Below are 18,337 nucleotides of genomic sequence, written 5' to 3' on the forward strand. Positions count from 1 at the left end.
CTACAGCCGTTACATGCGGTACCATACATACACCAACCTACGACACCGGACACAAAATGTACAGTGCAATTCACCCCCTCACCGTATGCTCGCAGAAATACACAGTTTGCAAAACACCGCGCCTAGGTTTACAAATGTGTCTGCTCCAAAAATGTGTCTAAAAATTGACGCATCTATTTTTTTTTATTTTTTTTTTTTATATGCTCTCCCAGGGGTGGAGATTTGCAGGCAAAGAGGGCAGTGCCTAAGATGCACCATTTTGCGCCACAATTCTAGCGTAAAAATCCGACTCAAAGTTATCCCACCAAAATCTGGTATAGTCAGAGAAAAGTGTCTGATCAAGCACCGCAATTACCATCCAGCCTGACTCCTTGTGATAAATCTGGGGCAGGACCAGACAACCTGTCTAAGCTTACACCATCTACAGGATTAGTAAATCTGTGCATATGGGTCTAGTGAGCGAGAAAAAGTGGAACCGTTTGTGCAAACACACATACAAGCACCCCCATTTATGCTTGTCCATTGTGCAAGGACCTATACAATAAAAACAATGTACATAAAGACACACACAGGTGTGGGAGATCACTGGGGTGGCAAACAGCAATGTGACATAACCACAAATTGATCTTTATCAGTCTGGTGCCATTTCTTAGCGCTTCCCAGCATGTTAGCAATTTTTGCCTGTGATGGCAGAGAAAATTGGTCACACTGCAGAAGTATAAAGTTTAGCGCCTGCATACATTGAATCACAGCCTGCAGTGCTGAATGAAGCGGTAATGTGTGCACATTTATCTCTCACGCGGATGAGGCGGCAGTTGAGTAAGGCTGCATTGAAATGTACCAATTATGTTCCTTTTTTTTTTTTTTTTTTTGCTGATTATCCTAAAAATGCAGTGGGCTTTCCACAATTTTGTCAGTTGTTACAAAATTCCCCCCCTTTGTCCTTCGTTAAGACAGCCCTTGAAACGCATATTACAGCTTCCGGGGTCACGTGACGCTATGGTGGAGCATGCGTTCAACACCACCCACGTCACGGGACGCTCCGATCATGTCACCGGCGCTCATAGCAGCCCGCACAATATAAAAAGTAGCGTTTTCAGGCTAGTGCCTCGTGATCCAGCTTTCCCAACTCATACCACCAAAGACCAGTAACCTCTTTACATATACAACAAGACTGCCTGCATTTCTCTTCATTGAACTTGTGCCCTCTTCATGTTTTCTGCTTTGTCTTTTCCTTCCTGTGGCAACCCTTTTACATCATTTTCCCTCTTGTGACTTCTTTTCATTAGGGATTATATACTCCCCTCATATTCCCACTTCTGTATATCACTACTATTGCCATGACTCTACTAATTTGCCTTCTATCTACAATTTACCTTCTTGATTATTTTTCTTCTCATTCTTTTGATATGCTTATCTGGTTACTCCATTATTAGAATATGGATCTTATGCTATTTTATCATAGATAGATAAATAGACCTCTGAAGAAGGTCCGTGAGGACCCAAACGTTTGGTCATCGTAAATACCAAGAGTGGTTATCCATTTTTGATTATTTTCAATTATGTAACTTGAACTTTGTACGTCATTGTACCAATAAATTATCCATAATTGCCGCAATTTCACATCAATATTAGATCAGCGGGGAGCCGACTGCCAGCTGCCCCTGATCAGCTGTTTGAAGAGAAATCAGTGCTGGTACGAGCACTACCTTCTCTTCTCGGTTTACCCGCTTGCTGTCACAGCTACAACAGTGAGCGTGTGTAATTACAACTATGGCGTCTCCATTCACTTCAATGGGACGGCTCCCATCTGTTCAAGTGAATAGAACGGAGCTGTCCCCTAGAAGTGAATAGGGACAACATAGTTGTAAATAAACCTTCTCACCCCGATCAGCTGTTTGAAGAGAAGGCTGTGCTCGTATAGGGGACTGCCTTCTCTTCAAAAAGCTGATTGGCGGGAGTCGTTGCTCTGCAGATCTGATACTGATGACCGATCCTGAGGAAAGGTCATCAATATAGAAAAAAGCGGACAACCCCTTTAATGACCGAAACTGCATCAGAAAATGAATGTAACATATTAACAGGAATTGACGGCAGGGCTTTGAAGTCGGATTCGAAGCTCGTTTTGGGTGGAGTCAGTAAAAATTTACCTACTGCAGCTTAAATATTATATATTAATAATTAACTTACTAATTGATCACTTTTGAAATGTTAATCATAAATATATTTTATGTTCTATTTATCCAGAAGAATGATGAGCAGGGTGTTCTAGTGGTGATAGATAATCAGTTCTCACCTCTCCTCCAGTCTTATACTAGGTATCTTCATGCTACTCCAAGGTCCTAAGTTACCATGCCTGTAACTGTGCTGTAGTGAAGACCAGAGGAGGAAGCTCACAACTGGGCATGGCTGCACTCCTCTTAGCATGAAAGGGAACATTTCACAGGAGCCCGCAGCCTGCCCCGGCTAAGGAAAGAATTATACTTGTCGCTCTTGTCCGTCATGCTGGCTCCTGTGTGTCCATCTTCCAGTCCGTGGCTTAAGTTTGTCCTTTGCACAGGCATGATCATCTGCTTCGCGGCAGCCAATCACTAGGTTCAGAGGTGATGTGTCTCTTGTGGACCTGTCACCTTTGAATCCAGGCATTGGCTGCAATGGAGCAGATGATCATCCCCGTGCCGGAGAGGACAAGCCGCAGACCAAAAGATACAGACGGGAGTCAGTGTGCAGGACTGGAGCTGCGGGTGGCAGGCAAGGATGAACAGTGGCACAGCCACTACGCTTCCTGTACTATTCACAGTGCGAGTTCAAAGCGCTATAAGGGGCAGGGAGCTGCTGATCGATGGATGTGCAAATGTCCGACTCTCACCTCCTAATAATGGGTCATCAATATCAAGAGCCTGGAAAACCCTTTAATTTGTGCTAGTTAATTTGTCTGTTCAGGGTAACTTTTATCTGGTATCCATTGTAGAGCAAGGCACCTAGTCTGCAAAGAGAATACTTCTGTTTTTGACGTAGGGCATAAACTAGGTATATTTACCCTCAGACTATATGGCCAGTACGATATCTACGTTTTGCAAACCCTTATGTACGCTGAATAAAAGCACAGAAATCTGAAAATTCCCACAGACACGATGCCTTTTCTTCAACCAGTTCTTGGTAATTGTGGCTTGTCGAGAGCGCCCCCTGCAGTCTAATAGTGGTATGAAACATTAGATCAATGCTAAATGAATGGTTTTTATTTTCTCTGCAGCTTAATAAAGTGAACACGGTGAATACACTTTCCATAGACCTGGTTTGGGACTGCAAAATATTGATCAAAGAAAGAGAGGTGGTTTTGAAACTTATGAACAAATGTGAGGACATTTCAAGGAAATTAATGACGCAGGTCACTCATATCACCGAAGACGGGGAAAGTGGATGGAATATACAGCAACCTTCTATCCTCAGCAAGAGGTATACGCACTGGTTATGTCTAGGATGCTATCATTAGGATGATTACCTTGAAGTCTAGCGCATTCATTATTCTGCACAGATATTTTAGTTTTCTATGAACATGTGAATGAGATATAAAATGTTAGTGTGTTGTGTCACTATGGCTAAATCCTGATGCATCACTTCCTGTTTGGATAATGAATTCATGATGTCACTGTCACGTGATCCAACCCCTTCACCTATAAAATGTCACTATGTATCAGTTTGTGTTATCAGTTGAGAAAGGCTGGACGGGCCGAAACGCGTCTTAGAAAATGTACTGGCTGTAATAAAGAATACACTGTGTTGAATGACATACGCCTGCTGGGATTACTTGCACATAAGATGCCAAAAAATGACTTGTTGACCTTTTACCATTTTTTTTTTTTGCAGCCTGGTGCTCAAGCCTTACCAAAAGATTGGCTTAAATTGGCTAGCCCTCCTTCACAAACACAAAGTGAACGGAATTTTGGCCGATGAGATGGTTGGTATTATTTCTCGCCTTCTAAGTAATTATTGTCCACCCAGTTTCCCTTCCAGTGATTATCGTGCATGGCTCCCATTTATTAGAATAGGATCTGTGCATGCGTCAGCGACTGTCCTGCAAATGTCCTCTTGCGTTTTTCCATGAATTATTTCAGTTCAGGCAGGAGAGGAAATTAGAGGAACATTTTAAACTTCTGGCTTGTGTTCAGTGGAGTAATATGGCTCAAACGCTATTACACATTAGAGTATTGTCTGTCAAACCTGGGACTGGCATACAATCAAATGTGTATGGGGAGCCCCAACTCTCCACCGACAGATGATGTCTGGGGAGAGAAGGATCTGGTGTGTGAAATTTGAACATTGATCCTTTTTTTCTCTCTTCTTTCCCCATTAAAAACTCATACTCTCATGTATGGGGGAGTCGGGCAAGATAATTATCATCCAACTGAGCGGTCATCTGACAGCTATTGAAGGCGAATAGCATCTTAAAGGGGGTTGTCCATTTTCTATAAAACATGGCTGCCTTCTTCCAAAAGCAGTGCCACGCCTCTCCACAGTACAGCTCACTTTAATGTAGCTGAGCTGCAATACCCGATACAACCCATGGACAGATGTCACACTTTTTCTGGAATAAAGCCACATGTGTATAAACCTCCACTACCTCTTTAAAGGGGGTTTCCAGCTTTAAAACAATCTTTGGGCAGACCTTCGGCATCTTTGGCCCACCACACTCTGGTCTCCCAGTGATGGTGGCAGAATAAGTGTGCTTCCCTTCACGTTGAGGAGCGGGTGAAGCTGCCCAAAATGATTTCAAAGCACACGAGTTCAGGTGAACACATCTAAGATCTACATGGATTCCCATGCAGATTTGTGTTTCTGCACCATATCCGCACCAAAAACCACGATTTCTAACAGCAGTTTTTGATGCTGTTTTGCCACAGATTTCACCCTTCATTGGAAGAGAGTGAAATCAACAGCTAAAACCATAATTGACATGCTGCGGATTTGGAAATCGGCAGAGCAGGCCAATATCCACACAAAAACAACCACAAAGTGTACGCTGAAAAACTGCACGTATCCGAAATGTGTGCAGGTGGCCTAAATGTTGTTCTTACCTTCAGTAGACTGCACATCATGTCTTCAGATGGTGGTTAAGGTCTGACCGCTTGTCTATTACTTCTCAGGGTTTGGGAAAAACGGTCCAAGCCATAGCATTCCTTGCACATCTTTACATGAACGGAGACAACGGCCCACATCTTGTGGTGGTTCCAGCATCCACACTAGGTAAGTCGAGTATATCATTGTTTCTGAAATATATTGTGGCAGGGTTATCCTCCTAAAACCTGAGAATTGACATACAGTACTGGTAAGATAGTACTGTATATAAAGCTCGCCTATGTTCTTTTCATGTAAAATCCCTTAATCAGGCATCAGTGGCACATTCCCCTCCATTTCCAGCTCCAAGGCTCGTCACTACTTGGTGCATAGTTTTTCCTGGATGCAAGTGGGTCTAAAATACCTATTCACCTGCATTGCCAGTGTTATGTTTTGGAATTTCTTAGCCCAAAATAAAAACGAAACGAAAAATAACCTGTGAACTCCTGCATTCTCTCTACTTTGTCATTTGAAATTTCAAGAGGTCGTCATACACAGCATGTTTGCTGCAGATTTTAATTTTACATGGTGACATCCACTGGAAAACTAAGTGTTCAATGGTCTATTTATTCAGCTATTTTGCGAGAACGAATTTCATATTATAGTTCTTACATTGCTGAAGTTTTTTTTTTTCCCCCAAAGATAACTGGGTCCGAGAGTTCAACCACTGGTGTCCAGATCTGAATATTTTGCTATATTATGGTATGTATAGTTTTTTTCTTTTTAGACATACTACTTTACAAATTTGTGTTTTCATTTTAAGCACTGATGTTATTCTTTTTCTCTTAGGCTCTCAGGACGAACGAAGACATTTACGATATGACATCTTGAATAAGATTGTAGAATTTAATGTTATCGTCACAACGTAAGTTTTACTAAGTTTTAATTTTATTTGACATAGATATAGGGTGACCTCTTGTGGTGAATATGCTACAGTACAGCCTTCTGAAACCAATATGGCTCTTATTCTTATATAAAATAAAACATCCTTAGAATATCGAGAGATATATATATATCTATTATGTAATATTACACAGACGTGCGTGAAAGTTTGTGGAGCCTTCAGAAATTTTTTTAAATTTTTTTTAAAATTTGACCTGTAGCTCAGGTTTTCACAGTCCTAAAAGTAACCAAATCATACAAATGAGTCAAAAATTACATCTGTGAGTGGGAAAAGTATGTGAACTTTTGCTTTCAGTACCTGGTGTGACCCCCTTAGGTTACTTTCACACTAGCGTTAGAGGAATCCGGCAGGCAGTTCCGTTGCCGGAACTGCCTGCCGGATCCAGAAATCTGTGTGCAAACGGATACCATTTGTTTCCGGATCCGGATGTGGATCCGTCTGATAAATGCATTGCGATACCGGATCCCTCTGTCCGGTGTCATACGGAAAAACAGATCCAGTATCTTTTTTTCACATTTTTAAAGGTGTGCGAATGCGGGAACCCGGATCAGTTTTCCAGAACACTTTGTACCGGATCCGGCATTAATACGTTTCAATGGAAATTAATGCCGGATCCGGCATTCCGGAAAGTGTTCCGGAATTTTGGCCGGAGAAAATGCTGCGGTATTTTCTCCGGCCAAATACCGTAACAGTGACTGAAGACATCCTGATGCATACTGAACTGAATGCTTTCCATTCAGAATGCATTAGGACAAAACTCAAGCGTTTTTTCCCGGTATTGAGCCCCTAGGACGGAACTCAATACCGGAAAAGTTTAACGTAAGTGTGAGAGTAGCCTAATGCAGCAATAACTGCAGCTAAACTTTTCCAGTAATTGTTGATTACTCCTGCACTATGGGTTGGAGGAATTTTTAGCCAATTCCTTTATACAAAGAAGCTTTAACTCTGTTATGTTGGTGGGTTTCCTCCCATGAACCACTCGCTTCAGGTCGGGGCAGAATTGTTCATTCAATGATGGCAAGACATTTTGGCACAGATGCAGCAAAGCTGGGCCAAACCATGATACTACCACCACTGCGTTTCATAGATGAGAAGAGATTTTTATGCTAGAATGATGCTTTTTCTTTTTTCCAAACATAATACTTTTCATTTAAACAAAAAAGTTCTGGTCTCATCCATCCATGAAACATTGTTTCCTATAGTTTTCTGGACAGATAAGCAGCAATGTTTTTTTATTGGAGTGCAATGTAGTTCAATAGTTAAAATCAGTCGCGCTACAAAAAGTCTAGCCTAAAGGTTCTCATACTTTTGCCACCGACAGACGTGTTATTGGATCAACGAATAGGTGATCAAGTCTAATATTTGATTTGGTTTTCTTTATCTACTGTTAGGACTTTTCTGAAAATGTGATGTAGTTTTAGGTCAAATTTTTGCAGAAATCTAGAACATTCTGAAGGGTTTAGTAACTCTTAAGCACCACTGTGTAGATAGATACACAGAGATAGACCTCTTGTGCATAGCGGTTCTTTGTAATAAATGGGACTTTCTCCTAGCTTTAATAAATGTAAAAGATTGCAGTATAAAATACTTAAGCTACTTTCACACTCGCGTTTGGTGCGGATCCGTCATAGATCTGCAATGCTTTCGTTACAATAATACAACCGCATGCATCCGTCATGAACGGATCCAGTTGTATTATGTCTTATATAGCCATGACGGATCCGTCTTGAACACCATTGAAAGTAATAGGGGACGGATCAGTCAGAGAAAACCGATCCGTCCCCATTGACTTACATTGTGTGCCAGGACGGATCCGTTTAGCTCTGCTTCGTCGACATTTTGGTGTCCGCCTCCATAGCGGAATGGTGACAGATCAGAGGTAAACTGATGCATTCTGAGCGGATTCTTTTCAATTCAGAATGCATTAGAATGCAAACTGATCCGTTTTGGACCGCCTGTGGGAGCCCTGAATGGATCTCACAAACGGAAAGCCAAAACCGTGTGTGAAAGTAGCCTTAACTGTATATAGTAGCAGCATAAACCGCTGTTCAAAGCACTTTATACTGAGCTGTTCTAGCTATAAAATGCTTGTTTATTTGCAGATACAATTGTGCAATCAGCAGCACTGAGGATCGCGGATTGTTTCGCCGCTTGAAGCTGAATTACGCAGTGTTCGATGAAGGACACATGCTGAAAAACATGAGTTCCATTCGCTATCAGCACCTTATGACCTTAAATGTAAGTGTCACTCGGCATGCATCATTTGTCAGGAGAACTTGTGCAATGCCCTTGCAGCCTCCCGAGTCCCACCATTAAACATGCAAGGCCATTCAGCTGATTTATTTCACTTTAGAGGAGCAAATCCAAACTTGAACGCACAGTAAGTGTTCATGTCTGCAATAAATTACACCTCTTCGACAAGCAGGGTTTTCAGTTGCCAAGTTCAGATTCTGTTCTATAATACATCAATGTCAAAGAAAGATGCTGCCTTAACTTGAAACACTTGCAAGCTGCTTTATACACATTAGCACATGTACAGCATTCTATTTACACTGGGATTTAGCATTGATCTATTTGATTGCTAATGGCTTTTACTAAAGACTCTGAAATATGAGATCTCCAGTTCTGTTCAAAGCAGTCGCAGGCTCCTTATTAAAGTTTCTTGGCTCTCGTCTTCAAGTATCAGTTCCTGTTGATGCTGCTTAGAGCGCAGCTATTTTATGTTTTACTTTTACACTTTGACTGGCTCTCAAATTGAAAACGGACCAATATTTTTTTGGGTAGAATAAAATCGGTTATGGTAACAAAGTAAAACAGATCACTAAATACGTATAGGCTACTAGTTGGCAGCACCAATAGTGGCTATTAGTAAGTGTACAGTATACATCTGCACAATCCTGCTCCATGAGACAATCTGTGTTCTGCCACAGGGCATTGTGCTCAAGACAACTAAACATTCAGTAGTTAATAACCTGGCTAGGGTGTATTTTAGGGGGTCAGATTGTTGTAAAAGTCTATAGACAACCATAGTGGAGAGTACAATGGTGCAGATGCACATTTCAGCTCAACCTCAGTGTTCAGAGGGTAGGCTTGAAGCAAGCTATCGCTTATTTCCTCCTGTATCACAGAGGAGAATACCATCACAGACTAGAACTTTGTTTATCACAATCTGCAAGACCGAGAAATGCAAAGGTGGCCAGAGCGGGTGAGAAGCACACACCATATAAGCGCTCGACCCCAATGCACACTAGGTTCAATTTCAAAGGAAGCCAATTTTGCATAATTTTTTATTTTTTTGAGTACCTGGAGGAAACCCACACAAACACAGGGAGAACAAACTCCATGCTATCCCTGGTCGGATTCGAACCCAAGAACCAAACGCTGCATAGCACCAGTGCTAACCACTGAACCAGTATTGATGCTGCCAACTAGTAGCCCATACTGTACTTCTAACCACTGCACCTGTATTTTATTTCAGTTTTTTTTTTTTTATATTACAATGATTTTTTTTATTTATTTTTAGCAATAAATATTGTACTGTTTTCAATTATTTTGGCCACTTTTTGGGGCACTTGAGAGCCACTCAGTGTGTGCAGATATCTGATTTACCTTTCAATGCTTGAATTGGGAATGAAGCCCTCTGTGCTCCAACCAAACAAATGCACACACACGCTGGTGATCTGCCCAGACATTTTATTACTTTTTTATTTCGGTACTTTTGTGCCACTGTCTAGAAATGTTCATAATGATATGATTAATAAGTTACAAAGCTCATGTAGTGGTAATTTCAGAGTAGTGATCATGAGGGCAGAACTATTACTGGACTGTGTGGAAAGCTACATTAACAATCTTACAGTCAGCCTCTCCGTAGTCTGAAGTGGCTCCATAGAAAAAACAGCAAATGACTTGCACACAAAAAGAACAAAAATGGTAAAACCAACAGTGCAGGAAAAGAGCTGGGCTATCCTAGCACTGCACCAGTTTACTTTTTATTGACTCTGTGCGCACGGTTTCCCATTTTGTTTTTGGGGCGTCTCAATCTTGATGATCTGCGAGGCCATTAGCTGAACACTTATCTACAGCCCCCAGCCTTGCAGATTTGAAGCCATGCGGAAGCTGGGGCAACAGCCTAGACACCAGGGTACCGAAATGCCTCCTGAAACTTTGCTCAGCGGGTGCCCATTGATCTTCTTGAATGGGAGTTTAAAGGATCATTAGGAGCCCTTCTTCGACAGCTAATCAGTAACGTGTGGAGCCAGCCTACCAGTTGTTTGCACTCTGATCAAGCTGAGGCTGATGTATGGAAATGGAGTTAATGGATTCATATAGGGGGTCATTTATCAAACTGATGTAAAGTAGAACTGGCTTAGTTGCCCATAGCAACCAATCAGATTCCACATTTTATTTTGCAAAGGAGCTATTCAACACGAAAGGTGCAATCTGACTAGTTGCTATGGGCAACTAAGCCAGTTCTACTTTACTCCAGTTTGATAAATGACCCCAATAGTTTCTACAGCAATAGACCAATTAGGCCTCATGCACACGGCCGTTGCAACGCAAACGGCGGGTCGGCAATCCATGGCCCCCGGCCATGTGCACCCCGCATCACGGATGTGGACCCATTCACTTGAATAAGTCCGCAATTCCGGAGATACGGAACACCGGAAGCACTACGGAGTACTTCCATGGTGTTTCTTTCTGTTGTTCCGCACCGCAAATAAATATGACGTGATATTTTTTTTCCGGTGCGGACAGACCACGGACCACGGCCATGTGCATGAGGCCTTACTCTGTGACTGTGTGTTTCGGGCATAGTTGCCTCTTTCCACAAATAAAGCCACTTACAGCTTTCAACATCTTTTGTCCAAACAGGCCAGGAATCGTCTGCTGCTAACTGGAACTCCAGTCCAAAATAACCTGCTGGAACTCATGTCTCTCCTGAATTTTGTGATGCCACACATGTTCAGCAGCAGTACCAGTGAGCTCAAGAGGATGTTCTCTTCCAAAGCGGTAATTGCAAAATAATAGTGTAAAAAGCTGATCGCTCATCGGTAGCGGCAAGCTGTATGTGATACTGGTACAGGCACACACATCCCTATCCCTCAATGCAATCCTTGCCGGTTTATGCTGTTTATTCTCCTTCCTGAAGTTATGTGTCCGTTATTTGCTAATTTCTCACTTTATCCCCCCAAAAAAAATTTCTCCACTTTTCAGATCAGTGCTAATAGGGATGTAAAGCCCAGCGGATCAGTGATCTCCATACATAGGAATGCTGGAAGGAAGCCAGTCTTGGGGTGCTGGCACACAGTGCAGTTCTGACATGCATTCAGGATGCATTTTTCAATTTAGCCAGTTTACTAACCTCATTAAACCCTGGTGTTCTACATTGTGGGAATGATTTAAGTAATTTCCGCTTGTCAGAACTGCACTGTGTGCCATCACCCTTATCCTCCCAGCTTTCTCAAGCCCTAGGGCAATGTGCAAAAAAAAAAATTAATAAAAAAAAGTAAACAATAAATTAGGACAATGAATAATCAACCCTTAACGTTAAAATCTATCACCCTAACCCACCTTTATCATCAGGAGAATCCTGTGACATGGGCACATTACACTTGTGATAATGTGTCCGTATCATGCAAAATGTTACTCCAAATTCACATAACTAAATATCAGCTAGTGGTGGGGCACAGGCTACAATAAGTAGTTTATAGCAACTATGTATGTTGGCCAAAATGCACATAATTAGTGTTGATAACACGCAAGGGGATTATGTTAGGTCATTAAATATTAAACCTAAAAGAAAGTTTGCATATTTTACCACTTGCTATTCTTTCCTGTATAAAACTAAAAAAAAAATGGAAATGTTTCAGTACCACATTAACCACCTCAGCCCCCAGTGCTTAAACACCCTGAAAGACCAGGCCACTTTTTACACTTCTGACCTACACTACTTTCACCGTTTATTGCTCGGTCATGCAACTTACCACCCAAATGAATTTTGCCTTCTTTTCTTCTCACTAATAAAGCTTTCATTTGGTGGTATTTCATTGCTGCTGACATTTTTACTTTTTTTGTTATTAATCGAAATTTAACGATTTTTTTGCAAAAAAATGACATTTTTCACTTTCAGTTGTAAAATTTTGCAAAAAAAACGAGATCCATATATAAATTTTGCTCTAAATTTATTGTTCTACATGTCTTTGATAAAAAAAAAATGTTTGGGTAAAAAAAAAATGGTTTGGGTAAAAGTTATAGCGTTTACAAACTATGGTACAAAAATGTGAATTTCCGCTTTTTGAAGCAGCTCTGACTTTCTGAGCACCTGTCATGTTTCCTGAGGTTCTACAATACCCAGACAGTACAAACACCCCACAAATGACCCCATTTCGGAAAGTACACACCCTAAGGTATTCGCTGATGGGCATAGTGAGTTCATAGAACTTTTTATTTTTTGTCACAAGTTAGCGGAAAATGCTGATTTTTTTTTTTTATTTTTTATTTTTTTTTTTTCTTACAAAGTCTCATATTCCACTAACTTGTGACAAAAAATAAAAAGTTCTATGAACTCACTATGCCCATCACGAAATACCTTGGGGTCTCTTCTTTCCAAAATGGGGTCACTTGTGGGGTAGTTATACTGCCCTGGCATTCTAGGGGCCCAAATGTGTGGTAAGGAGTTTGAAATCAAATTCTGTAAAAACTGACCAGTGAAATCCGAAAGGTGCTCTTTGTAATATGGGCCCCTTTGCCCACCTAGGCTGCAATAAAGTGTCACACATCTGGTATCTCCGTACTCAGGAGAAGTTGGGGAATGTGTTTTGGGGTGTCATTTTACATATACCCATGCTGGGTGAGAGAAATATCTTGGCAAAAGACAACTTTTCCCATTTTTTTTATACAAAGTTGGCATTTGACCAAGATATTTATCTCACCCAGCATGGGTATATGTAAAAAGACACCCCAAAACACATTCCTCAACTTCTCCTGAATACAGAGATACCAGATGTGTGACACTTTTTTGCAGCCTAGGTGGGCAAAGGGGCCCATATTCCAAAGAGCACCTTTCGGATTTCACAGGCCATTTTTTACAGAATTTGATTTCAAACTCCTTACCACACATTTGGGCCCCTAGAATGCCAGGGCAGTATAACTACCCCACAAGTGACCCCATTTTGGAAAGAAGAGACCCCAAGGTATTCGCTGATGGGCATAGTGAGTTCATGATAGTTTTTATTTTTTGTCACAAGTTAGTGGAATATGAGACTTTGTATGAAAAAAAAAAAATCATCATTTTCCACTAACTTGTGACAAAAAATAAAAAATTCTAGGAACTTGCCATGCCCCTCACGGAATACCTTGGGGTGTCTTCTTTCCAAAATGGGGTCACTTGTGGGGTAGTTATACTGCCCTGGCATTTTCCAGGGGCCCTAATGTGTGGTAAGTAGGTAAATGACCTGTGAAATCCGAAAGGTGCTCTTTGGAATGTGGGCCCCTTTGCCCACCTAGGCTGCAAAAAAGTGTCACACATGTGGTATCGCCGTATTCAGGAGCAGTTGGGAAATGTGTTTTGTGGTGTCATTTTACATATACCCATGCTGGGTGAGAGAAATATCTTGGCAAAAGACAACTTTTCCCATTTTTTTATACAAAGTTGGCATTTGACCAAGATATTTATCACACCCAGCATGGGTATATGTAAAATGACACCACAAAACATATTCCCCAACTTCTCCTGAATACGGAGATACCACATGTGTGACACTTTTTTGCAGCCTAGGTGGGCAAAGGTGCCCAAATTCCTTTTAGGAGGGCATTTTTAGACATTTGGATACCAGACTTCTTCTCGCTTTGGGGCCCCTAAAATGCCAGGACAGTATAAATACCCCACATGTGACCCCATTTTGGAAAGAAGACACCCCAAGGTATTCAATGAGGGGCATGGCGAGTTCATAGAAAAAAAAATTTTTTGGCACAAGTTAGCGGAAATAGATTTTTTTGATTTTGTTCTCACAAAGTCTCCCTTTCCGCTAACTTGGGACAAAAATTTCAATCTTTCATGGACTCAATATGCCCCTCAGCGAATACCTTGGGGTGTCTTCTTTCCAAAATGGTGTTATTTGTGGGGTGTTTGTACTGCCCTGGCATTTGAGGGTCTCCGCAATCATTACATGTATGCCCAGCATTAGGAGTTTCTGCTATTCTCCTTATATTGAGCATACAGGTAATGAGATTTTTTTTTTCCGTTCAGCCTCTGGGCTGAAAGAAAAAAATGAACGGCACAGATTTCTTCATTCGCATCGATCAATGTGGATGAAAAAATCTCTGCCAAAAAAAGAAAAAGGAGGGGAAAGGCGTCTGCCAGGACATAGGAGCTCCGCCCAACATCCATACCCACTTAGCTCGTATGCCCTGGCAAACCCGATTTCTCCATTCACATCAATCGATGTGGATGAAAAAATCATTGCCGGGATTTTTTTTTTATATATATACAAAGTGTTTGCCAAAGTATATGAACACCGCCACCTCCTCAGCTCATATGCCTCGGCAAACGTATCTTTTACTGCAGAGGAGAAATCTCGTCTTGCAGCGCCGCATACACCGACTTGCGTGTAATCTGACAGCAGCGCAATGCTTCTGTCCGAATGCACATCAGTGCTGCAGCTAGTCGATCGGTTGGTCCACCTGAAAGGTAAAAAAAAAAAAAAAGAAAAAACCAGGCCGCAACGCAATAACTTTATTAACTTTAGAACAGAACATATTAACTTTTTTTTTACTTTTTTACTTACTGGTAATTTTTTTTTTGTTTAGTTTTTTTACCTTTATAGAACAAACCTCTCCTTCCCCATGGGACAATGTGCAAAGCGCAAATCGCCCAAAGATGTGGCAAAGTACGTTATGCACTTTATCCCAGGTGAAAGGAGAGGTTTGCAGCAGCTGTGAGTAAAAGGGCCCTAATAGCCCTGTGTGCCTGTCCTGTGAGATGCAATCCCTATGCTAGGTGTACCTGTGTGTGGTACTTCCGGAAACACTCACCAAAGCATAGGGCAGGGTGGTCAGGACAGTCAGGACAGAAATAGCGGGTGTCACGCCTTATTCCACTCCTGCTACAGACACGACATCTTTTTCGGGGTGACGGTTGGGTTGAGGTACCAGGAACGACACTGGGGAAATGTCGCTCGTGTAGACGGCTAACTACACTGGTGGATGGGGCCACGGAACCTCCTGGGTAAAGGAGGTTCTCGATGATCTCTTCCTGGAATTTGAGGAAGGATCCTGTTCTCCCAGCCTTACTGTAGAGAACAAAACTATTATACAGCGCCAATTGAATTAAATATACAGACACCTTCTTATACCAGCGTCTGTTTCTGCGGGAAACTAAATACGGAGACAACATCTGGTCATTGAAGTCCACCACTCCCATGAGCGCATTATAGTCGTGGACACAGAGGGGCTTTTCAATGACACGGGTTGCTCGCTCAATTTGGATTGTTGTGTCTGCGTGAATGGAGGAGAGCATGTAAACGTCACGCTTGTCTCTCCATTTCACCGCGAGCAGTTCTTCGTTACACAAGGCAGCCCTCTCCCCCCTTGCAAGACGGGTGGTTACAAGCCGTTGGGGGAAGCCCACGCGACTAGTTCGCGCGGTGCCACAGGCGCAAATCCGTTCTAGAAACAAATGCCTAAAGAGGGCCACACTTGTGTAAAAATTGTCCACATAAAGATGGTACCCCTTGCCGAATAAGGGTGACACCAAGTCCCAGACTGTCTTCCCACTGCTCCCCAGGTAGTCAGGGCAACCGACCGGCTCCAGGGTCTGATCTTTTCCCTCATAGATCCGAAATTTGTGGGTATAGCCTGTGGCCCTTTCACAGAGCTTATACAATTTGACCCCATACCGGGCACGCTTGCTTGGGATGTATTGTTTGAAGCCAAGGCGCCCGGTAAAATGTATTAGGGACTCGTCTACGCAGAAGTTTTGCTCAGGGGTATACAAATCTGCAAATTTCTGGTTGAAATGGTCTGAGGGGCCGAATTTTGTGGAGCCGGTCAAAAGCTGGGTGGCCTCTGGGACGGGAGGTGGTGTCGCTAAAATGCAGGAAACGGAGGGTGGCCTCAAATCGTGCCCTGGACATAGCAGCAGAGAACATGGGCATGTGATGAATCGAGTTCGGTGGACCAATATGATCGCAATTCATGCTTTTTTGTCAGGCCCATGTTGAGGAGAAGGCCCAAAAAAATTTTAAGTTCGGAAACTTGGACTGGTTTCCACCGGAAAGGCTGGGCAAAAAAGCTTCCCGGGTTGGCGGATATAAATTGTGTGGCATACCGGTTTGTCTCTGCCACGACTAAGTCCAAGAGCTCCGCAGTCAAGAACAGCTCAAAAAATCCCAGGGCCGAACCGATTTGAGCCGTCTCAACCCGAACTCCAGACTGGGCGGTGAAAGGGGGAACTAATGGTGCGGCTGAAGTTGGTGACTGCCAATCAGGGTTTGCCAGCACCTCAGGGATTCTAGGGACTCTACGGGCCTGTCTGTGCGGTGGCTGAGACGGGGTAACTACTGCACGCGCCACCGTACCAGCTTCAACTGCCCTTCTGGTGCTCGCCACGTCACCATGTTGTACGGCAGTGCTGGTACTAGGTCCAGGGAGGGCTGCGCTGCTGGTGTATGCCTCGCCACGTGATCCGGCAGCGACAGCCCCACTCTGCTGCTCTTGAAGCGGATCCTGCATAACCTGTGGTCTAGCGACACGGGGCCGGGTACGCCTGGTGCTGCCAGGGACCTCAACCTCCTCGTCCGAACTTTGGGTCAGAGAGCCACTGCTTTCTACAGGTTCATATTCTGACCCGCTAGATTCGTCAGATGAGGGTTCCCACTCCTCATCCGACTGGGTCAGAATCCTGTAGGCCTGTTCAGAAGAATACCCCCTGTTTGACATTTTGGACTACTAAATTTAGGGGTATTCCCTGAGACTACCCAAGAAAAAAAGCAAGCCTGTCTTACAAAGGGGAGGCTAGCAAAGTACCGGAGGCCGCTGCGGTTGATAAAAAATATCAAAACTGATTTTTTTTATCGCCGCAGTGCGTGTAAAATGAATGTGCAGTGATCAAAAAATATATATTTTTTGGCACTGCGGTGGGGCGGGCGTGTGTGAACGCACGTGTGGGCAACCGATCAGGCCTGATCGGGCAAACACTGCGTTTTGGGTGGAGGGCGAGCTAAGGTGACACTAATACTATTATAGATCTGACCGTGATCAGTTTTGATCACTTACAGATACTATAAAAGTACAAATGCTGATTAGCGATACGCTAAACAGCGAATAAGTGACTGCGGTGCGGTGGGCTGGGCGCTAACTCACGCTAAACTACCTAACCAAGGGGCCTAAACTATCCCTAACAGCCAATACTAGTGAAAAAAAAAAAAGTGACAGTTTACACTGATCACTTTTTTTCCTTTCAATAGTGATTGACAGGGGCGATCAAAGGGGTGATCAAAGGGTTAATTGGGGTGCATGGGGGTGATCTGGGGCTGAGGTGTAGTGTTTGGTGTACTCTCACAGTTCAGTCTGCTCCTCTGCTGGATCCAACCGACGAAAAGGACCAGCAGCGGAGCAGAGAAGCCATATAACAGATCATATTTACTAATATGATCTGTTATATGACTTTTGATTGGATTTTTTGAAAATCGCCAGCCTGCCAACCAATGATCGTTGCTGGCAGGCTGGTGACGAACTTGTTCTTTTAATTTTGCCGGCCCGCGATGCGCATGCGCGGGCCGGCTTAGAGCGAAATCTCGCGTCTCGCGAGATGACGCGTATATGCGTGATTGTGCGCAGCGCTGCCACCTCCGGAACGCGAATCTGCGTTAGGCGGTCCGGAGGTGGTTAAAGGGGTTGTCTGGGTTCAGAGCTGAACCCGGACATACCCCCATTTTCACCCAGGCAGCCCCCCTGACTTGAGCATCGGAGCAGTTCATGCTCCGATGCTCTCCTTTGCCCTGCACTGAATCGCGCAGGGAAAAGGCATTTTCTCGCTGGTATCATTGGGGGACACAGGACCGTGGATATAGCTTGCTTCTGCCACTAGGAGGTGACACTAGACTGAAAAAAGACTTGGCTCCTCCCCTGCAGGCTATACCCCCTCCAGCCTGGAAAGAGCATGTCAGTTTTTAGCTTAGTGTCGTAGGAGGCAGACCTCCCTGCTTTATGCAGGGTTGCTTTCTTATTTGATTCTTTTTTTTATTTTATATTTTTCCTTTTAGGTCGGGAAACAGCGTTGCTCAGCCTCTCCGTTATCCCAGGGAGCAAGACCGGTGA

At 43.2% G+C, this 18,337-nt stretch overlaps 1 protein-coding gene across 2 annotated transcripts in view; it reads left to right on the forward strand.

The window, feature by feature from the left end:
- Positions 1 to 18,337, forward strand: part of SMARCAD1 (SWI/SNF-related, matrix-associated actin-dependent regulator of chromatin, subfamily a, containing DEAD/H box 1) — a 100,839-nt gene that overhangs the window by 64,638 nt on the left and 17,864 nt on the right. For both annotated transcript variants that reach the window (XM_040418162.1, XM_040418163.1), the window contains exons 10-16: positions 3,254 to 3,456; positions 3,868 to 3,958; positions 5,145 to 5,244; positions 5,758 to 5,817; positions 5,905 to 5,980; positions 8,122 to 8,257; positions 10,892 to 11,029. In XM_040418162.1, coding sequence (XP_040274096.1) covers positions 3,254 to 3,456; positions 3,868 to 3,958; positions 5,145 to 5,244; positions 5,758 to 5,817; positions 5,905 to 5,980; positions 8,122 to 8,257; positions 10,892 to 11,029 — 804 coding nt within the window. The remainder of the gene's footprint in view (positions 1 to 3,253; positions 3,457 to 3,867; positions 3,959 to 5,144; positions 5,245 to 5,757; positions 5,818 to 5,904; positions 5,981 to 8,121; positions 8,258 to 10,891; positions 11,030 to 18,337) is intronic.

The sequence above is a fragment of the Bufo bufo genome, chromosome 2, assembly GCF_905171765.1.
Source record: "Bufo bufo chromosome 2, aBufBuf1.1, whole genome shotgun sequence".
NCBI lineage: Eukaryota > Metazoa > Chordata > Amphibia > Anura > Bufonidae > Bufo > Bufo bufo.